The 21,125-nt window shown below is 39.2% G+C and overlaps 1 protein-coding gene across 7 annotated transcripts in view; it reads right to left on the bottom strand.

Annotated features, from left to right (window-relative positions):
• MEIS1 (Meis homeobox 1) overlaps positions 1 to 21,125 on the bottom strand; it is a 144,058-nt gene that overhangs the window by 12,957 nt on the left and 109,976 nt on the right. For all 7 annotated transcript variants that reach the window (XM_025261251.3, XM_025261252.3, XM_025261250.3 and 4 more), the window contains one exon: positions 12,047 to 12,123. In XM_025261251.3, coding sequence (XP_025117036.1) covers positions 12,047 to 12,123 — 77 coding nt within the window. The remainder of the gene's footprint in view (positions 1 to 12,046; positions 12,124 to 21,125) is intronic.

Below are 21,125 nucleotides of genomic sequence, written 5' to 3'. Positions count from 1 at the left end.
GTAAGTATCCATATAAAGCATAGGGAACAAAATAGCATTTATAAAATATTTACTTACAAGTGACAGACAAGTTACCAAATTTGATTTTGTTTAACCTAATAAATATTTTAAAAGCGGTTAACTTAGAGTATGTGAAATTAGAGTGATTATTAGCACAATGTATAAGCAATAGGATAATCTAGGATAATACAGCAAAACCTCTTTTACTAACAAAAACCTAAATTAGGTACAATAATATCTTCAAAGAACAAATGTGTCTATTTAAGCTGAATCATATAAATTCTCATTTTCCTATATTCACAAAAGTCAATAAAATTGCATCTTACTAAACATCCCTTAAACATTACAGAATAAGTACACAGTTATTAAAACAAATCTTAATGTTCTGTCAATTTCCATTATAAGTAGGATAACCAGATAATTTATCATCTATGCTGGGACACTTTTAAGACTAAAGGGACATTAGGGACTTCCTTGGTGGTCTAGTGGTTAAGAATCTGTCTTCCAATGCAGGGGACATGGGTTTGATCCCTGGTTTGGGACCTAAGATCCCACATGACTCAAGGCAAACCAAATCAGAGCATCACACCTACTAAGTCCACATGCTCTAGAGCCCACACACCACAAAGAAGATCCAGCACAGCCAAAAAAAAAAAAAAAAAAAAAGGAGTAAAGAAAAGTTATTGATAATTATGCTGGGCACCAGGCATAAACCGTGAATGTCCCAAGGAATCAGGGTGTATGTGTTACCCTAGTAATCAAATATTCACTTTTTCCCCCAAAATAGAATTTCCCCTGAATGACTGGAACTGAAACTCTTTTGTGTTAAGTGACCAGCCGAGCACGCATAAGGTATTCTAGAATCCTAGTGCCAATCTGGAGAATCTTTCAGCTCTTTCCTTTCTCTAGAATCTCTCCTTTATTTGCCTCCACACTCCAAGCCTTCACTAATTAAGAAATTTAGAGGCCTGGAGTCTCCACTCATGCTAAGAGAAGGTATATCAAAATTTAGCTTGATTTCTTTTTTCACCTGGTTACAGATTAGGTTTGACCTGAATGGAGGCCTACTGTCTATTCCTTAGAATGTTCACTGTAACTTCTGTTTCAATTAGTAAAGTTTGAAACCTAAGCTTTATGTACTGTATATCAATATGTAACCTGTAGGTCCTTATATGTAAATGGATCCACTTGAAAAGGCAAAAGCTCTCAATTGAGGGACATGACAAAATCTTTCAAATGAGGACAATAAAGCCAACAAAATGACCTCCTCATGGAATTTGTCAAATCTTTGAAAAATGTTTATGGTCATCAAAGTCACACTGGGGAAAGTTCAGAGAATGTACATTTCACTTCTGAGCTGCCATCCTTTCCTTTGAACACCACTGCTCCTAATTATCACAGTCAAAACACTGGCCAAGGGCAGGAAGAATGAGAACAGTGTCCAGTGGAAAGCATATGACAACTGAGTAGGAAAACTGCCACTTCCTGGTTCTGAGATTATAGCAGTATTTAGGTGATGGAACTGTGATGATCAAATGGGTGAATGTTTATGGAAGTTTGCTGAGGATACTGTCATTATGATTCTCAAAAGTATCTAATGGTACAAAAGCTTATAAACTAATTCTTAGGCCAGCGAAAGATGGAAACAACCCAAATGTCCATCAATGAATGAACTAATAAAGAAAATGTGGTATATCCATACAATGAAACATTATTCAGTCATAAACAGGAATAAAGTATGGCACATGCTTCAAAGTAAATGAAACTTGAAAATATAATGCTAAATGAAGGAAACCAGTCATAAAAGACCAGAGATATCATGATCACATTTATATGAACTGTCCAGAATAGGCAACCCATGGATAGAGGAGTCTGGTGGTCTACAGTCCATGGGGTCATAAGACTCGGACACAATTTAGTGACTAAATCACCATAGAGACAGAAAGTAGATCTGTGACATCGTTGGGGATGGAAGTATGGAGGGTGAAGGGTAGAGGGTTTCTTTTTGAGGTGATGAAATTGTTCTCAAATGGACTCTGAGGATGATTGCACATATCTGTGACTATACTTAAAACCACTGAACCACTTTATTATTATTTTTTTTTGCTATCTTTTTTTTTAAATTTTATTTTATTTTTAAACTTTACATAACTGTATTAGTTTTGCCAAATATCAAAATGAATCTCACTGAACCACTTTAAATGAGTAAATTGCATAGTATGTGAATTATATCTCAATAAAGCTCTTAAAAATACATAATGGGACTTCCCTCATGGCTCAGGGGTAAAGAATCCTTCTGCCAATGCAGGGGACACTGGTTCAATCCCTGATCTGGGAAGATCCCACATGCCACAGGACAGCTGGGCCCTGTGCCACAACTACTGAACCTATGTGCTGCAACTCCTGAAGCCCATGTACCTAGAGCCCATGCTCTGCAGCAAGAGAAGTTACCACAGTGAGAAGGCTGCGATATAAAACTAAGGAGTAGTCTCTGCTGGCTGCAATAGAGAAAGGCTGTGCACAGTAACGAAGACCCAACACAGCCAAAAAAAAAAAAAATCAACTAATTAAAAAGAAAACTACATAATGGTGGACTGCAAGAGACACTGAACCAGGAGTCAGCCCCCTTCCCACCTCTAATTAAGAATGTAACATCGTAAGGCCCTGAGCCTCATCTGTCAAAGGATGCTACAATCCCATCCAGACTTGGACTCTGTGGTTCTATTGCAGTGTTTCTAAAATTTTAATCCATGCTCCCTTTGATAAACTTCAAAATCTCCTATCTCTTTGTTAACTTACTATTTCAGGAGAAATAGCATGACAAAAATCAAGTTAATCCTCAAGATGCTTTTTTATACTACATTCACTCAGAATGATTCTGATCTGTCTTTTCTGGCCACTCCCTCCAGCCGCTACTTGGCCTTGAGGATGGGAATCCTAGCCATAACCCATCGCACTGTCCATTCTGTACACAATCCTGCCAGGTGACCAGCCGTGGGGGCTGAGACCCAACATCTTTGGATCCACACAATTCTTTCCATTAGCTTTACAATATTTCCTTCTCCCTACCCTTTCCAAGTACGTATGAATTCTGACTCAAACTAGGGATCAAATACAGTCAACCGTAGCAGATGTTCTAGTGATACAGGCCAACAAAACCCTTCAACTAAACAACAACCCTCAAAACTATTCATTTACATTCAAATCAGCATCCTAAAGTAGAACATACTGGAAACTTAAAGATATTTGTTTTTAATCATGGTGCATTTAATTCCATCCTTTGGCAATATATTATTCTTGAAAAATAGTGACCAAATCAATAGAATGCCAGACATCGCCCATGACAGGAAGTTCATTTTTGAGCTAAGTTACATTTGGAATCCAAGACCAATAATTCCCATGGGCCTGAAAGAGTTAATGTATTTGCAAAAGGAAGTACTTTTTTCCTTCTTCGGTGACAGGATCTAATCTTACGAGGCATTAGGTCCTTCAGCCACACTGGTTAAGAGGGTAAAAGGGAAAAGGAGTTCTCAAAGAGGGGAACCGATTAAGGTATTTTTGCTTATTTGTTATTGTTCAGGTGTCTAGAGCCCAACAGAGTTCATTATTTCCCACATTAATGGGTCAGGCTTAAAGACCTCATAAGAATGGACATAAAATCAGGAGGAAAATACCCAAAGACCATGAGGGCATGGAGTGTGACAGTCCTGTACTTGCCAAAGTTACAAACATCCATGTTGTTGGCGTGTTTTTGTTAGATTTTTTTTTTAATTCTCTTGCCCCTTAAAAATTAAAAAAAGAAAGAAAGAAAAAAAAACCACCCTAAGTGTCTACACAAAGCTCCAGGCATTTGCCCATCGGAATCATGCAGATCCAAGACCACATTTGCCCTCAGAAACACTTCCGTCCCAGCACCCCTGCCTCCTCTCCATTTTTGAGAAAACTGTCTTATTTAACAAGAAGGCAACATTTGCCCCATTTTTTTTACTGTTTCAGACTGCCTCTTTAACCACTCAGAAATGCTGTTTGTTTTATGTAGGTGCAGCCTGAAGCCAGAGGGTGATGTAAGCGCAAGGGGAGAGGGGGTCTTCTCTGTGGGCACAGCTCCAGGGCCCAGTGCTCAATGGTTAATCACCCAACACCAGCCCCAGCAACTGTTGACACAAAATAGGTGGAGATCAGGTCTGTGCAAGCAGAAAATACCAGAAAGGCAAACTATATGTAAACACACTTAAGACAGATTTGACAAGAATAGACCTCAACCTGACTTGCTAGGAAACTCCTCAGGCTGGGAGCTTCAGTTCCTCTACTGAGGAGGCTTCCCCTGACAAAGTTTCCTTTGAGAAGAGAAAGAGTAACATTTTCAAAACTAAAAAGTTTACAGAAGTCAGCGGAGACATGCGTCCCCTTGATTCACACAGTGTGAGTTTCGAATCTGCTCCTACATGCAGGATTTATGTAATGTAATACAGTTCTTGCAAGTACTTCTGGACCAGAGCCAAACGAGAGAAAGAGAGAGAGGGAGAGAAAGAGAGAGAGAGAGGGAGTGAGGGAGAGAGGGAGGAAAAACCAGCATGTGCAAACAACCACAATTCAAAAAGTTATTTCTCTTGACCTATAAAACTCATGCAAAGAAGCAAATGGATAATGCTTAAACAGTCTTTTAATCTTATCTAACTGACACCTGACAACCCATTACTTATAGATTATTAATGCACCCACTAAAAAGTTTGTCATGTACAAAATCACTAGAGAAAAAAGATTGAATGCCTGAGGAAAAAACAAATTTTACTGTACAATAACTTCAGAAATTCCAAGCCTATTATCTGTCATGCCCTTCACAGACTCAGAGCGCACTGCTAAAAACAACTGATTTATCTTTATTATGAACCCAAAAGTGACAGCACGCATGTTTTCCATGTCTTGCGATAATGTTTAATTTCATCTAGTTTTTATTTTAAGGGCTAGATTTGCTTATTTAAGATGAAGAAAAGTAACAACTTTTTAATGAATAATCCTTTTCGTCTGTTTATCAAAGGCCCTGTTGTGTGGGTTTTTTCTTTTTTTTTTCACTTCTAATGTAAAACGGGAATAAAAATCAGTTTCAGAACATTCACCTTGCTTCCGTTCACTTTTTTACACTACCTAGAATATTAGGGCTGGAAGAGGCTTAGAGTCCCACCAATTCCTCAGCCCTACCCATCCATTTAAGGCAGAGGAAGCTGTTGCCCAGGGAGACAAAGGGAGTTGATCAAGGACATGCATCTAATTGGTGAGGAGTGGGGACAGCAGATGACATGTTTGGACTCCAAATGTTCTTTCCCCTGCATATATTCCCTTCCCTGACTCCCTCTATGTAAATGCTGTGTTGTCATGAGGCTTTCATGGGAATTTGTCCCTTGTGTGTTAGTTGCTCAGTCGTGTCTTTTTGCGACCCCAGGGACTGTAGCCTGCCAGCCTCCTCTATCCATGGAATTCTCCAGGCAAGAACACTGGAAGGGTTGCCATTTCCTCCTACCGGGCATCTTCCTGACCCAGGGATCAAATCCAAGTCTTCTGCATTGCAGGCAGACTCTTTATCCTCTGAGCCACCCTTAGACCTGTGGATGCTGGAGCTTTTCTCCTTGACCAGGGTGCCTCTCAGCCCATTTCCCACACTCTCTGCAAGGGAGTCAGCTCCGAGAACAGTGCTTGATGGTTAATGACCCAATGGTTAATCACCCTCTGCTGGCTGGGTGACACCCCAGGAGTTCCTGCTTAACTACGACTTGCACCAAGTCCTACTGACCTCCACACCATGTTCAAGGTCAAGCACCAAGCCACTGGTTTCACTGCCTTGAAAGGGATGTCGAGGAACACTGGGTTCATGATGGAATCAGTCTCCCAGCTCACTCTTCTCTGTGCCTTGCTTGAACCCCAACCCTAAGTGGTCCCGAAAGCATCCTCAGGCCATACCAACTCTAAGCTCCAGACGTCACACTCTTGTCCTGAAAAGCTCAGAGACTGGCTTTGAATGTTGGCTAGAGGAGAAACAGCAGATACACAAAACAGTGTTTGGACTTTCTAATCCATCTTCCTACAACCCACCCCTTCCTGTTTCTCTTCTCACCTAGACTCAGGGTCCTGGTCTGGTGGAAGGGGCAGGGTTTTTCCATGTGGTGCAGTGGGCCAATACCTACCCTTTCATGAGGAGTTTCCATTTTTCCTAGTATTAGCCATCTGATTGAACACAGCGGGGGAAACCTCTGAGTAAACTAAGGAAAAAGACCTATAACAAAGTATATTTCACAGACTGCAGAGTCATTTTCAAAGAGGCTTGTTTGCTGGAAATTTTTTAAAATCTGCAGACAAAAGCAGCATCTCCGTTGAACTCCTAAGACTCTCTGACATGACAATACCTGAAGGTTTCAAATTCACAGCTCTTTTCCCTGCGAGCTATTTGCTCAGCTTTCCTAAATAATACCCTGCCTGCCTGGCGCCTCGCCAGCTCTGTCTGAGGCAATAATATACAAGCTATACATTTTTTGACTGATTTCAATATTTTCTCATGGGCAACTAGACAGTATTTTATCTAGTGAGTATTACTGATTGCTCTAATCTAAGCCCAGAGTAAGCTCCTGTAAAGGTAATATTATTAGAACTGACACTCCAGGTGAAAAGCATAGCAATTAACTATGGCTTGGAGAACAACAACCCATTCTGAGAGATGCTGGAGAGCTGTTCTATTTGTGTTTCCTTCTCTTCCTCCTTCTTTTAAAAATACTGCACCTGTTACTCCATTGATCAGTTAGGAAGTCTACCTTAAATGTAGGTTACACTTGAATTCTCAAGGGAAGAAGTTAGCCCACCTGCTTAATAAAATTACCTCTTACGTGTGAAGTGGTTCCATCCCTAGGTGATTCCTAGGCAAGGAAAATGACTGTATACTCTGCACTTTCATTTTGTAGTGAATAGGAGACAAATGACTCCTTGCTTGGTGCTCTCTTTTTTCTCTTTACATCTGTTTTCCTTGCTTTTGTGTCATGCCTCTGTTTAGTTTTATTGACAAAACAATCTGTGCCTAATGTTTAAACAACATCTGTAAAATGTATTATTAAATTGTTGGAAGAAAAAGCAGAGCAATTCTATGAAACCCTGTGACCCCCTATTGATTTTTAGATCTCAGAAGTTGAAAGGATAATTTGTGAATGTTTTAACATTTACATCTACACAGGTACCTATATTTATAGAATCTTTGATTACTTATAAAAGTATTTGTTACATTATTACCATAATTCAGAAAGAAACTTGACCTTTTACAGTTGAATCTGTTTATTATAATAAGAGTGATCCTATTAAAAAAATAAGTTTACATTTTTACCTACCAATGGCTGAAACCTCCAAAGATAACATACTTCCCCTGCCACTGGTAATCAATGGGAAGTAATGCCTGAATGCTTTGTAGTTTTGAAGACAACAAATGAAAAAACTAGGAAAATCTGGTATGTGTACTAAATCTGAGAACTTGAAGAGCTATGATGGTTCTGTAAAGTGTCATCTTGGAGTTCCCATGTTCCCTGAAATCTTAGGCACTCTATTGATGGAGAGGGATTCTTCTGTCCACATCAACGCTGTATTTCTTTTAACTATGTATTTTGCACCTAAAACCCATTGCCCTCTGAGAGACAACAGAGTAATCATGGAACATTAGGCCTTAATGGGAAAGTGCACAGATGAGAAGGGCTTTTAGCCCAAAGACAATGTAACATTTATTCAGTACACTCTAGGCTAGAACTCTGCTGAGGCAGGAGGCATCTGAGACATGCAGCAAGTAAGATACAATTGCAGGCACAAGTTTTCATCATATGGAATTCCCAAGTCTGCAACATGGCTGTGAAAACATATAAGGGAGCCTTTATTTGACCATTCTACACTCATATTTTCAATATAAAAGAATAAAGTTGGTGTATTCAGGAGAGAAAAGAACCCAGTATTGACATTGTGCATATGTGTGTTTGTTTTCTTCAAAGTTCTGCCTTCATATGAAAAGGTCTACATAACCATCTAATCTAAAAATTTAAGAAGTTTCCACCTAAATGACAGTCAACATATTAGTAATAGTTTTACCCTGATATAACTGAAGTATTTATTGCAACCAGAACAACAATGAAAAAACAATAAGACAAAGGCATCAAATGCTATTTTTATCATTTTTGGCTCAAAACATAATTGGGAGTGAGAGAGCAAAGGAAGAAGACACACACATTTATAGCACACATTATTAATATATTTTTAAAATTATTATGCTTTAAGTCAAAGTCTACCATAGCATGCTAGTAGATAGAAATGTTTAGGCCATTAGTTATGGAGGTTGATTTTTTTAAAAACATGCAGTTACCTCAAATAGTTGGATAATTTAGGTAAAATATTTTTACCCAAATTATTTGCATAATTGCCTCAATTCTCAAAAAATGTCTTGGCATAGATTTTTGCTACAATGTCTCATCTAATAAATGTCACATTCCATCCCAGAGCCCAATTCCTACAAAGTGCTAGTACCAACCATTTTACGATTTCTCCTGTTTGTACTCTGATACACAGACCAAACACACAAGTCAAAAGTTATTTCTTTTAATTCAAATTTTCTCTTAATCAAATCTGTCTTGTTGTTTTACATTTAAATTCTCCCTGTGATCCCCTCTCCCCACCAAATCCCATCTGCTCTGTCCTTAGTCAGCCAAGGCAGGTAGTATATATTACTTATGTCAATTAAAAAGGCATAAAATTAGTTCAGCGAGGGAATGAAAGAATTATTACAATGCATCAAACTTTTCTCATCTCATTTTTCTGTCAAAATCTAACTTCAAGCTGCATCAGCCAGGGTTTCTATGACAAGCTAACAACTCAACAGGAGTTTATATTTTTCATATTCATATTGTGTATTTCAATACATCATGTTGTTGCCAATAATTACGACTGATCTACACCCAACCTGCCCTTCAGCATTTTATTAAATCTCTTCAACAGTGACTCATAGTTTGTACAAAATGTACATGTGTGTTAACAAGTCTTAAAAAATCCAAAAAGGAAGATACACAATTTTAAATGTGCCCAAATGAAGTGAAGGGGAAATGCTAAAATACTTATGAAGTGGTTTTTTTTTTAAATTATTATTTCCAGAGTGAGGTAACGTGGGCTTGATGTTCAATACGGGAAAAGTATTTACAGGCTCTCAAAAAAACTTTGTATAATTTTTTTACTACGATAAAGAAAAATGAGCTCCACTTAGTGTTGTGTTGTTTCATCTTCAAGTCTGCCATCATCATTTAAGATTCTCTCGCATCTTGGGTTTCAATACAGTGCCATCTGGGTTTCCCCATTTTTGCCTCATATTTGCAACTCAAAGTCCAGAGAAAAAGAAATCAGTTATCCGTTCCATAAAAGGAGAAGGTTTGGATGAAAAGTAATACACCGTTAAAAATTCAAATCAAACGTGGGAATGTCATTATTCACCGAATTTAAAAGAAACAACTTCTCTTTTACAATTTTCAGCTACTGGAGGGGAATTTCTCTACCACAGTGGCCCTCAGTCGTTTGGTCACCAGGGGCCCATTTGGTGGAAGACAATTTTCCACGGACCGGTCAGCAGCGGGTGGTTTCAGGATGACTCAAGCACAGTCGTGTTTGAGCTCCTGTGAGAATCTAATGCCTTCGCTGATATGACAGGAGGTGGAACTCAGGTGGTAATGCGAGAGATGGGGAGCGGCTGGAAATATAGACGAACAGCTTGGCTCACTCACCCATCTCTCACTTGCTGCTGTGTGGTTTGGTTTCTAACAGAGGTTGAGGATCCTTGGTCCACCACAAAGCTGTTGTAGAGTTGAAACAGTTGCCAAATGCGAAGCAATGAAGTGCCAGCAGAGGTCACTTCTCACTTCATACAGAAGCAGAGAGCCCATGCACACATATGGTGCCAGGTGAGAAGAGAGTTGGGTTTACATCCCAGGTTATAAGGAAAAGTGATTTTCAAGTTATGTGCCTGTGCAGAATTGAATATCACAGTGAAGTTTAGGGTAGAGTCTGCATCTATGTTGAAAAATTATCATCTGGTACGTATGATAACTTTTTAAAGTCCTTATTTTTCCCTCTTAATTGCAAAACCGAGGAAGTCTGACTGTGACTACCGTGCAGAGACTCTATGAAAAGACAACCGTGCCCGGCTCTGTGCCACAGGAATGTCTGCCTGCCCTAGCACCCAGAGGAAATATCCCAGGAGGCTGTCTACCTGTAACAAGCAGCTTGTATTGGAATCTGTTCTCTGGTAACGATGTTTGTGGATAGAGTTTTCTAGCAACACTGAAGAGGAAGAGAGATGGCGTGTGTGATAGCTCACCTGAACGGGCAGCGTGTTGCCTTGCTTAATGAGAACTGGCCCAGCCACTCCTTGGCCCTCAAAGGGGATCATTTCCCAGAGAAATAAATCTTTGTACAGCCTCCATTGTATTCAAATTGCCTCCTCATCAGTTTAACTTTTAAAATATGTAGGAATTTAGGCACGCATGCAAAATGGATAGTCTGCCCTATAATACTGTCCAGAACAATTTGAAAGACAGAGTTCAAGTATACAGTATCAAGAATCTTGAAAAGTAAGATACAGCTGCAGGTATAAGAGGCAAACAAAAAACCCGCAGCAGCCACAAGACTCCCAGTAACATGCTCAGGTACAGCATGTCTTCTTTTGGTTCCTGATCCACTTGACTAAAAGGGCTGCAAAAATTGATCTCCCAAGTCCGCCATAAGGTCACTGAAATTGATAACCCTTACAAGCAATGCTTATATGGGTCTGTCTGTGTCTTGGAGATAGTGCACTTTGTAAATTAATCCTCCAAAGGCAAATATATTGTAAGTAGCTTGTTATCTCTAAAATACTAAATTGAAGAATACATGGGATTATATTGACAGAAATTACATTTTCTGTAATGGGGCTTAATATATCTGAAATCTCTCCCAAAGGCTCCCAGGCTCTCTAACAGAGAAGAGTCTGTTAATGTAGGTGCAATGGACATCAAGAACAAATTTATTCACCAAAATGGATTACGCCATGTAATCAGAGATTCTGTAATATTAATCTTTGACACTTATTGAACAGAAAGAAACACTTCTGTCTGCAGACTGGCATTCTCAGTTCTCCTTTTTCCCCAATCAGGCTTTGGGCCTTTTCTGGATTTTACTTCAAAGAGGATAAGGTTTCCCCATCATAAACACTAATCTAAAAATATTGGGACAATTAATTAGATACACTTAGTTTTAAAGGAGATCAGATTTCGATACCCTTCAAATATGACACTAGCTCTGGGTGATTATATGAACCTGGCTTTCAGCACAATCACAAAGGGTAATAAATCATACTTCCTCAAAGGCTGTTTGCCACACTGCTATACATTAAGTCAGAATATTCTTGGCTATCCTTGGTACATAATCTCAGTTTCTTTCCCAAATCAGGAATTACACATTTACTTAGAAACAGTATTACACAACCCTGAGATACATCAAGTTTTGAATAGCTTCAAAGTAGAAACACTTTTTTTTTCTTCTTTCCATAGGGAGATAAGAGGGATGGAGTGCCCATCCTGGAATGCACAGTCTAACAAATTCTCAGTGAGCTTAGCTATTCAGCGAATTTAAAATCTAACAGATGCGATAGTGGAGTTTCTTGTTTCATAGAAACAAGGATATTACTCTTTCTATTGATCGTCCTTAAAGATTAAAAAAAAACATGTGAGACATTTACAGAGCCACAGCTAAATGAATTAAACACTTATTTTTACTATGCCTAAAATTTGTCAATTTATAAAGGAGGTGTAAAACAATACGGAGTTTTCTTTTCTAGCAAGTGCTAGAAAGAAACTTTCTAATCTAGCAAGTGCTGTGGCTCATCCTGTGTTCTCACCTTTGGATCAACAAGCCACCAGGGAAAACTGGGTGTGTCTTCTTAATGTAAAACAAGAGCTGCAGGTTGCCAGAGGGGAAAGCAGATTGTGTGTAAACACAAAGCCAAATTACTTACCAATTGTTCACTTGAAGGATAGTGAGTCCCGTGTCTTGTGCCAACTGCTTTTTCTGTTCTTCAGAAGGGTAAGGGTGCTGAAAGAGGACAAAAAGGATGGGTGTATACCTGTATGCTCCAAACACACAATGTGCACATCACAACAGGTGCAACGCTAGGTGCAAGGGATTCAATAATAAACACATATGCTCTGTTAAAAATAAAAAGATGTGTACATCAGGTAATTTGAGGCGATTTTGTCAATAACGTAAATGTCTGCTGAGGTCTATAATTAAAGGTAAAAATGCTGAGGTGTGTCACTCTTATTAATGGAATACTACATCATCTAATTAACGGCAGTAAAAGACAAGCCAATTACAAAGATTAGTGAAGTGTATAAATAGCTACTTAGGATACTTGCAGATACTGAGTTTATAACAGGTTTATTTGTTACAAACACAGAAAGTTCAATAGGATCTTCCTTGTATTTTACAAGATTAAAATAACAAATCCTTTTTGACCGTACAAAAGTGTACCACCTTGACATAATATTTTTCTAGAACCACAGATTTCTAAAGCTGACCATTGGACCAACAAGCTCAGCCTAGGCCCACAGAAAGTAAGCATTTTGTTAGCATCACATTCTCCTCTCAAAAAAAGCACCATGTTGCTGGATACCAATATCAAAGCTGCTGCTGCTGCTGCTAAATCGCTTCAATCGTGTCCAACTCTTTGCGACTGCATAGACGGCAGCCCACCAGGCTCTCCCGTCCCTGGGATTCTCCAGGCAAGAACACTGGAGTGGGTTGCCATTTCCTTCTCCAATGCATGAAAGTGAAAGTGAAGGCGCTCAGTCATATCCGACTCTTCGAGATTCCATGGACTGTAGCCCACAAGGCTTCTCTGTCCATGGGACTCTCCAGGCAAGAGTTTTGGAGTGGGTTGCCATTGCCTTCTCCATATCAAAGTTGAAGTGGGTGTATTTAAAAAACAAACAAACAAACAAAAAAAAAACACTATTCATTTCAACTCTTCTGTAAAGCACAACCAAATGAAATTCTACCAAAGTTGGTTCCCTATCTGAATGTCAACATACTCTAGGATTCTGAACACAGGCCAATGTAGTAAGGTCAAAGACCAGAACATTTTGCGTGCGAAGAACAAGTCTCAGGAGTTAAGAGTGGACAAAAAATATTACATGATTAGATAATAAAATAAAATCCATACTTCTTGTAAAAATGTTTAGAATTCTACTAAGATTAGTTTTGGCACAGATACTTTCTATTTAATAGTCAACTATATCTAAGTTTGAAATACACATTTCTAAAGCCTGGGAGAGAAGCTGAGGACATGATTTCCATCTAGTTGAGACACTGACTATTTTGAACACTGCACCCCAATAAACTCTCCCAAGATAGAAACTGTCCTGATAGTCAACTTTCTATTCTCTATATGAATGGGAAAGAGCACCCCAACTCTCCATTTTACTGTATGTGCCATCAGAAATTAAATTCTGGTCTATTGAATGTTAATTAACATAGCTTTCAATCTTAATAATAATGTCCGATTAGATGCTTAGAAGTCTCGTTAATGACCGCTTCGATGCTCTTATATGTAAGTTTAAATATGTTCTATATCTATACACATGGGATTCGTTTGTGGCAAGCAGAGATGTAGCCATTTTTCCCATAAGCATTGTGACTTGATTGTCACTTAATCAATAAATACACAATTAGAATAAGGCTTTGCTTTCATGGAATATAGTGCTGCTCTCTTAAGAGCTTCGAGTATATTACAGACAAAGTGGTAATTAATCCCCATTATATCCCTTTGAGGGACATAAATGGAATCTATTGTCCCTCCCGTTTTACAGGTGAGGACACTGGCCAGGGGCTGGCACTATCGGCAGCAACATGACCCAGGCATATTTCCTGCTTCCCATCCAGCATCTAAGCCTCTTCATGACAGAAGGGTGTGGCAAGGCCTTTCATAATCTCCATTCCTGTCCCCCTTCAAGAACCTCCATACACTCACCTTGCCTGCAAGACTCACCACCATCCAGCCCCACCCACCTCCTAGATGGTATTCTCTTCTCCTCACCCCACCTCACTTTCTGTTCAGCCATCTTCCGTTCTTCCAACACACCAAGTAAGTTCCTACTCACAAGTTCCTACTCCAATGTCATTGTCATGTCTCAATTCAAATGCCAAGCCCTACCCTCCCCACTCTCCACCAGCCCGCCTTATCATTCTCACACCATTCTCTCCGCTTTATCCCCATAAAAGCAAGCATCACACTCGGAAACACCCATTCTGATTATTTCTTTCCTTGGTCATGTTTCTTTTCCCACTCATTTAGCATCTCAAACACCCTCAAATTTCTCATTCACCATCCTCAAAGCCCAGATCTTCACATAAAGGAAACCAGTAAATATTGATGAGACAAAGGAATGGCTCTAACTTGCCATGATACACAGATACTTTCCACTCAAATGTAACATCAAAATGTATGATAAGATTTTTTTCAAAGCCCATAGGAAGATAAACAGTCCAATCCGAGATCCACAGCACTACTTTTCTTACTTCATTCCTAAAAGTGATAGCTACCCATTCTTTTCAAAGCAAAGTATATCACCTCCATAATCGGTGAAGATCATAGGTGACAATCACCCTACTCACTAGGATGCCAGTCATCACAAGCAAAATCTAATGATTGAACACTGACCTAAAAGCAATTCACTGCCCAAGGTTTAAAACACGACTCCTATTGCATAAATATTTGCCATACAATACAAGCCAAATGAAGGGTTTCCCAGGTGGGACAATGGTAAAGAATCCCTGCCAATGCAGGAGATTCAAGAGACATGGGTTCGATCCCTGGGTTGGGAAGATCCCCTAGAGTAGGAAATGGCCATCCACTCCAGTATTTTTGCCTGGGAAATTACATGGACAGAGGAGCCTGGTGGGCTACAGTCTATGCGGTTGCACAGAGTTGAACACAACTGAGCACAAAGCATATATATATATATATATACGTATAGTAGATCTACATCTATACTAGTTGAAAAACTACATAGTTATATATGACCCTATTAGATTGTATAAATTACACCGCTATTCACTAACCATGAGACTTTGAACAACAGATCACTTTTCCTTGATTTTATCATCTGGGAGTTCTCCAGGCTAGCAATTCTTAAGTAATAAAAGTCTGACTGAAATACGCAAATTTTAGCATCTAGCTGTTGGTACTATTTGCTATATAGGGTTGTATACTGATGTACCTAAGTCATTTCCAATCTATAACATCTTCTATAATATAATTTGCTTACAGTTTTGCCAGGTCTTCTTTCAATGATTTTCGAAAGAATTAATAAACATGTCAATGGTCCCTCTTCACTACAGCTGAATGGTAACACCTTTTGCCCTGTCTTGTTAGTTGTGTTTTAATATTATGACCAGAACTGGATAAAAATTAATATTTATGCCATTTACCTTTAGTTACTTTGAAAATTGAGAATTGTCACATTTATTTGTGCTGCATTTTCAAGAGTATTTTTGCATGCTTGTTTGTGAGCAAGTTTTACATAAATTCTTAGAAAGCAAAAGAGATTCACATTTTATTTATGCAAGGGGTGTCAGGAAAATTCTCTTTGGATCTTTAAAGTCACCTGAATCATTATAGCTTCAAAGAGCAATCTAATGGCCTGCAAATTGTCAGCGCAAATTTAGATTGTTTCTTTACATCAAGCAGTTTCTGATTTCATAATTTAAATATCATAAAATGAGAACGTTCAACCCTTTTATTTTCCCCTCTGTCACTTTTCATGTGATCTGATTTTAAGTAATTGGAACAAACTGTGCCTAATTTCATGCAGCATAATTGCCAGGCAGCCTCAAGCTATGGAGACCCAGCACTCTGTCTCCATTAAACAATTTTCAGTTGTTCAGGATATATTTTTTTAATAGAAATGAATGAGCCTGGATGAAATTAAATATCACAATAATCTGGTCATTGTTAAGGGGAAAAAAGAGGTATCAACAAAATTCCTAAACCTTTGTCTATGGTAGGACAACTGGATATTTTTCTTTTTCTGATAGTTCTTGGACCTAGTGTCCTGCAAACTTTCCATTCCCTGAAAAAATAAAAATCCATATTTGCTAGAATCACATGAAAGCCACAGCTTCAGGTAGTTAATCCACACTCAGCCAAAAATTCACAAAGAAGGAGGCTTTTTAACTGAAATCCAATATGTTTAACTATCTTAAATCCTAATCATCTTCACTAGATAAGCATTTTCTGGACAGTATGAGTTACTCCTTTGTAGACTTAAAAAGAAAAAATGACTTGACAAAAACCCCACATGCCACAGGCAAGGCTGCTGTGAAAACATTCAAAGCTCAGTTTGCATTCCGCCCATAGGGCTAGGAAGACCATGAGAAGGGCAAAGGTAGATGTCATTTTACAAAAGAGAGGAGGAGTGCCATTTTAGGAACAAAATAGAAAATTTATTTCAAACCATTACAACAACAGGGCTAGGCCCCCCTTGCAATTTTCCTGAACACCTTTGCTATTATGGCATCTAACCAGCAAGGACGCTGGTTGAAGAAAGATCAGTGGGTTCTCGTGAAGGAAAGAGGGATTGCACTTGCCAGATATACCAACCATCCTAATCACTGTGGGATATCAAAGCAAATTTGACCACAGTCCAATAGACAGGGACAGGAGACCTCTCCTTTGTTGTGTACATTAGCTTCCTGCCATTATCTCTTAAAAGCTTAATTATTTGCAAACAATTGATCAAGATGGGAATTTGAGAAAGGATATGCAAGGACCACTGGGAGAACTGCAACGCATTAAGAGAGCAAACAAAATTACCTTTAGATCTTACAATAAGAATTAACGATTGAGACGGGAGAGTGAGGCAGGGCAGTAGCTGCAAGGCTTCTTTCTGGAGTGTTTCCCATTTGATCTGCATTAACACCTCAGGAATGAGTGAAAGCCATAAAACAGTGATTATGTATGGGTAAAGCTGACCCTCCCTTCCAACATTAAACCTGCACACATGTAGAGAGCAGAGCTGTGGACTCAGACGGAAAACAAGTGGCTTGTGGGCAGTGGAACCTGAGCTAAAGGAGAGAACTCACTCAATGACCATCCTGATTTCAATAATCAACACCCTGACTTCTTCCCCATCTCCTACTGAAATAGACACTACTTGCCACTCTTCCTATGTTTCTGGAACTGCAGTGTGGCTTCTAATAATGACCTCGGATACAGTGATGGGTCAATAACCCCCTCAAAGGATAAAATGATCCCCAGAGTATGTGTCCTGTGTAGCAGAAATAGAGGTTGTCTGGGAAGAAAAAATCTAAAAATAGCTTACATAAAAATTAAGTCTGAACTGTCCTTTTACCAGAGAGAGGGGATAAAAAGTGACAGGAAGAAAATGGCAACTCTCTAAAGAAAGTTATCTCTGTCCAATTCCAATCTTGTGCTTGAGATGAGAATAGGGAGGGGGGTCCTGATGTTGGTTATCTGGTATTTACAAATTTACAATACACTGGAAGAAAACTTATTTCTTTAAACAATCCAGCCCACTCTTTGAGATGCGCATTAATGGGAAAAGAAACTCTTCAGCACACACAGATGGAAAATGTCCAGCCTTCTATCTTAACGATATCCTTGACCAAATGTACTCCTTTCATCAAATCTTCCACCCCTGACTGCAAATGTGGATGCCAAGACAGTGATGAACTTTATCTTATCTACCCTGGTAACCAAGTTTCAATAATGCTCCCCCCTCTCACTGCCTTGCCCACTCTAACAGCTCATTGTAATGGCAGCAGAAAATTTGAAAATAATCCTGTACAGAGCTCACTGGTGAGATAATGGAAAGCTACGCTGCCCCTTCTCAAGCCTCAGATTAGTAATTTCTTGTGACACAGAACTGCCTCTCCACCGAAACTGCAAAACAGCTATAACAAAGCAATAGAGGTGGAAGCAATTTTCAAGCAAAATGTTACATGCTATACTTTAAAAGGTATGGGAATAGGTACCAGGGGAGCTGAATCTAACAGGAGGAATTATGGCAACTGTCCAATATCACCCTTATCAAGGCAATGTTCTGTTGCTTGGCTGAATATGTTGGAAGAACAATTTTGGAACTTCTTTTATCCCTTTTTCTCCAGCCCTTTGCCTCCTCCACAGCCAAGTTTAATGCATTAATATAAGTTGACCTTGAGCTAAACTCTGGTATGTGATGGAGAGATACTCCCTTTAAAGAAGAAGAAGAAAAAAAAAACTACCATATGGCTCTTAACCATTGGATTTCTGTGTTCTTTTAAAACTTCTACTGAGTTCTTGTCACTAAGGGAATATTGTAGATCTAAATTAAAATAACCAGCTATGCATGTGACCTCTAAGAGCAGAAGCAGAGGCTTGTTAACCAAATATATTTGTATTTGTTTAACATCATCTTTTTTTGCCTATAAAAACTTCTGCTACTTTAAATAAACTTGCAGCCATTTTCCCCTTTTGCACTGACTATGAATAGCTTACACTGTGACAATTACATTGATCTAGGATACTTCTTTCCTTTAAAAAAATCCATAATGCTTCCCTATTGTCTTTCAGCTTTATGAATTAGTTTTACTGTTTCAGTGAATGCTTTTTTGTCTTCTGACTGCACATTATCAAAGAGACACTTTGTGCCTCCCATTTGCATTACAAAAGCAGAGTACCGTGCAGTGGAAGAGCAGAGCCTGAATGCAGAGCAGTTGAGTCCTGCATCCTCACGGGCTGAAATCAAAAGAACGGTGGTGGGGTCCTGACTGGCTAAGAAGCCAAAAATGTTTGGAGCATCATCAGTGAAGTTACAGGATTTCAACTTGCTTTCTTAATTCTCAACCAACGGTCCCAGATTGCCCAGCTGCTCAGACTAAGCGCTCAGCACTGGCTTTTTCTGAAGCCCAGTCGAGCCATTTTGCAGACAAGCCCTCCAATTTCTTGTCTATCCAGCAGTGGTTCTAAGAAGTTGCTAGTAGGAAGTGTGCAAGCAGGAAGGTCAGGTAGGAATCTCTAAACTTGATCTTATTACATGAAAATGACATGAGTGTGGAAGGAAAATTTGAACACTGGGTAGTATTTAGTAACAGTCTTCAGTTTTGCACTAATGAGACTATACAATACACAGCACTGAAAACGTTGTTATATAGTTAATTATAAGAGGCTAATACTACAATGTATTCCCTGTCTCATCTATCTGATCTTTTAGTTTCTTATAAATATCCTTCAAACATAAAAACACCAAATAGAAAAAAAAAAGGATACTACATTAGAATACATTCATAATCCTCTGTATTGGGAACTTTTTTTAAGTTGCTTGCAATTCCATTATAATAACAATGTTTAGATCTATTCTTCAGTAGCTATAGATATGTTCCAGGAGTATTTTTAAATATATGCATTAAAGATATAAAATTTAGACTCTAAATTAGCAATTACTTATATCCTTCTAAAAGTATTAAAATTCATGAAGAGTGCTGAAATTATTTTGAACAGTTATGATTATTAATGAACCCCCTGAATATTGATTCTCTTAGTAGGAAACCATGGCTATAAAAGGAAACACAGAAAAACCTATGAGAAAAACAGGGTAAGAGGAGTAGGGGATGGGGGTAGGGAACAGGGGAGAAAATGTGCTTCTTTTGTGTCCTTTTTGGATCACTTTAAATAACAGCTCGTTTGAACTCTTCTCGATTGTCAGTAGGACATGTGCATTACACAGATATACTCTTGGTGATCCTAGGAGTGGGGACTATGCTCAGTTCCACTGTACAGATGAGAAAGCTGAGGCTCGGCTAGGTCCCAAAACGTGCACAAAGGTTCACAGCTACATAGATCTGGAGCCAGGTCAGCCTCCCTCCGAGTTTCTCCACTTGGCTACACTTTCACTGATGTTTCTTTCCCATCTCTCCATTCCCTTTTTAAGCTAAACACTGTAAAACCAAAAACATATTCTAACGGAACATGAACATGAACGTTCTCCACTGCAGTGAGTGGTGACTGTTTCTCTGCAGTTTTAAAAGCCTAGATCCAGGGAGAGTTGCCTCCTTCCTCCCCTCCACCCCCAGCTCACATCCCCACTGCTTCTGCCCTACAGGCAAACATCAAGGGTCAGGGAAGGAGCTGTGAGGTGGAAGTTAGTTCATCAGGATCTTTCCCCATATTCTCCCTCCAGCATCCATCCAAAGGGACTTGATTAAATAGCAGCTTATTAGTATTAGTAAGAGTGATCGAAGCGGTCATGGCAACATACACTAAGAAGTAAGGATGTAACAGGCAGTGTTTCAAATCCTTCACATGCATTAACTCACGTCATCTCCACAAAACATTATAAGAGAGGCTCAATTATTATACCCATTTTACAGATGAAGAAACTGGAGTACCGAAAGGACAAATAACTTTCTCTTCACACAGTTTGTAATACAGCTGGGATTTGAAACTTGGTGACTGCAGATGGTAACTACAGCCATGAAATTAAAAGACGCTTACTCCTTGGAAGAAAAGTTATGACCAACCTAGATAGCATATTGAAAAGCAGAGACATTACTTTGCCAACAAAGTTCCGTCTAGTCAAGGCTATGGTTTTTCCAGTGGTCATGTATGGATATGAGAGTTGGACTGTGAAGAAAGCTGAACACCGAAGAATAGATGCTTTTGAACTGTGGTGTTGGAGAAGACTCTTGAGAGTCCCTTGGACTGCAAGGAGATCCAACCAGTCCATTCTGAAGGAGATCAGTCCTGGGTGTTCTCCAGCTGAAACTCCAGTACTTTGGCCACCTCATGCGAAGAGTTGACTCATTGGAAAAGACTCTGATGCTGGGAGGGATTGGGGGCAGGAGGAGAAGGGGATGACTGAGAATGAGATGGCTGGATGGCATCACTGACTCGATGGACGTGAGTCTGATTGAACTCCGGGAGTTGGTGATGGACAGGGAGGCCTGGTGTGCTGCAATTCATGGGGTCGCAAAGAGTCAGACATGACTGAGTGACTGAACTGAACTGAACTGATACCATACAAGTTGAGAAAATTCAC

The sequence above is a fragment of the Bubalus bubalis genome, chromosome 12 (assembly GCF_019923935.1).
Source record: "Bubalus bubalis isolate 160015118507 breed Murrah chromosome 12, NDDB_SH_1, whole genome shotgun sequence".
NCBI lineage: Eukaryota > Metazoa > Chordata > Mammalia > Artiodactyla > Bovidae > Bubalus > Bubalus bubalis.
Note: the sequence above shows the minus strand (reverse complement) of the source record. Positions and strands in the feature narration are given on the sequence as shown.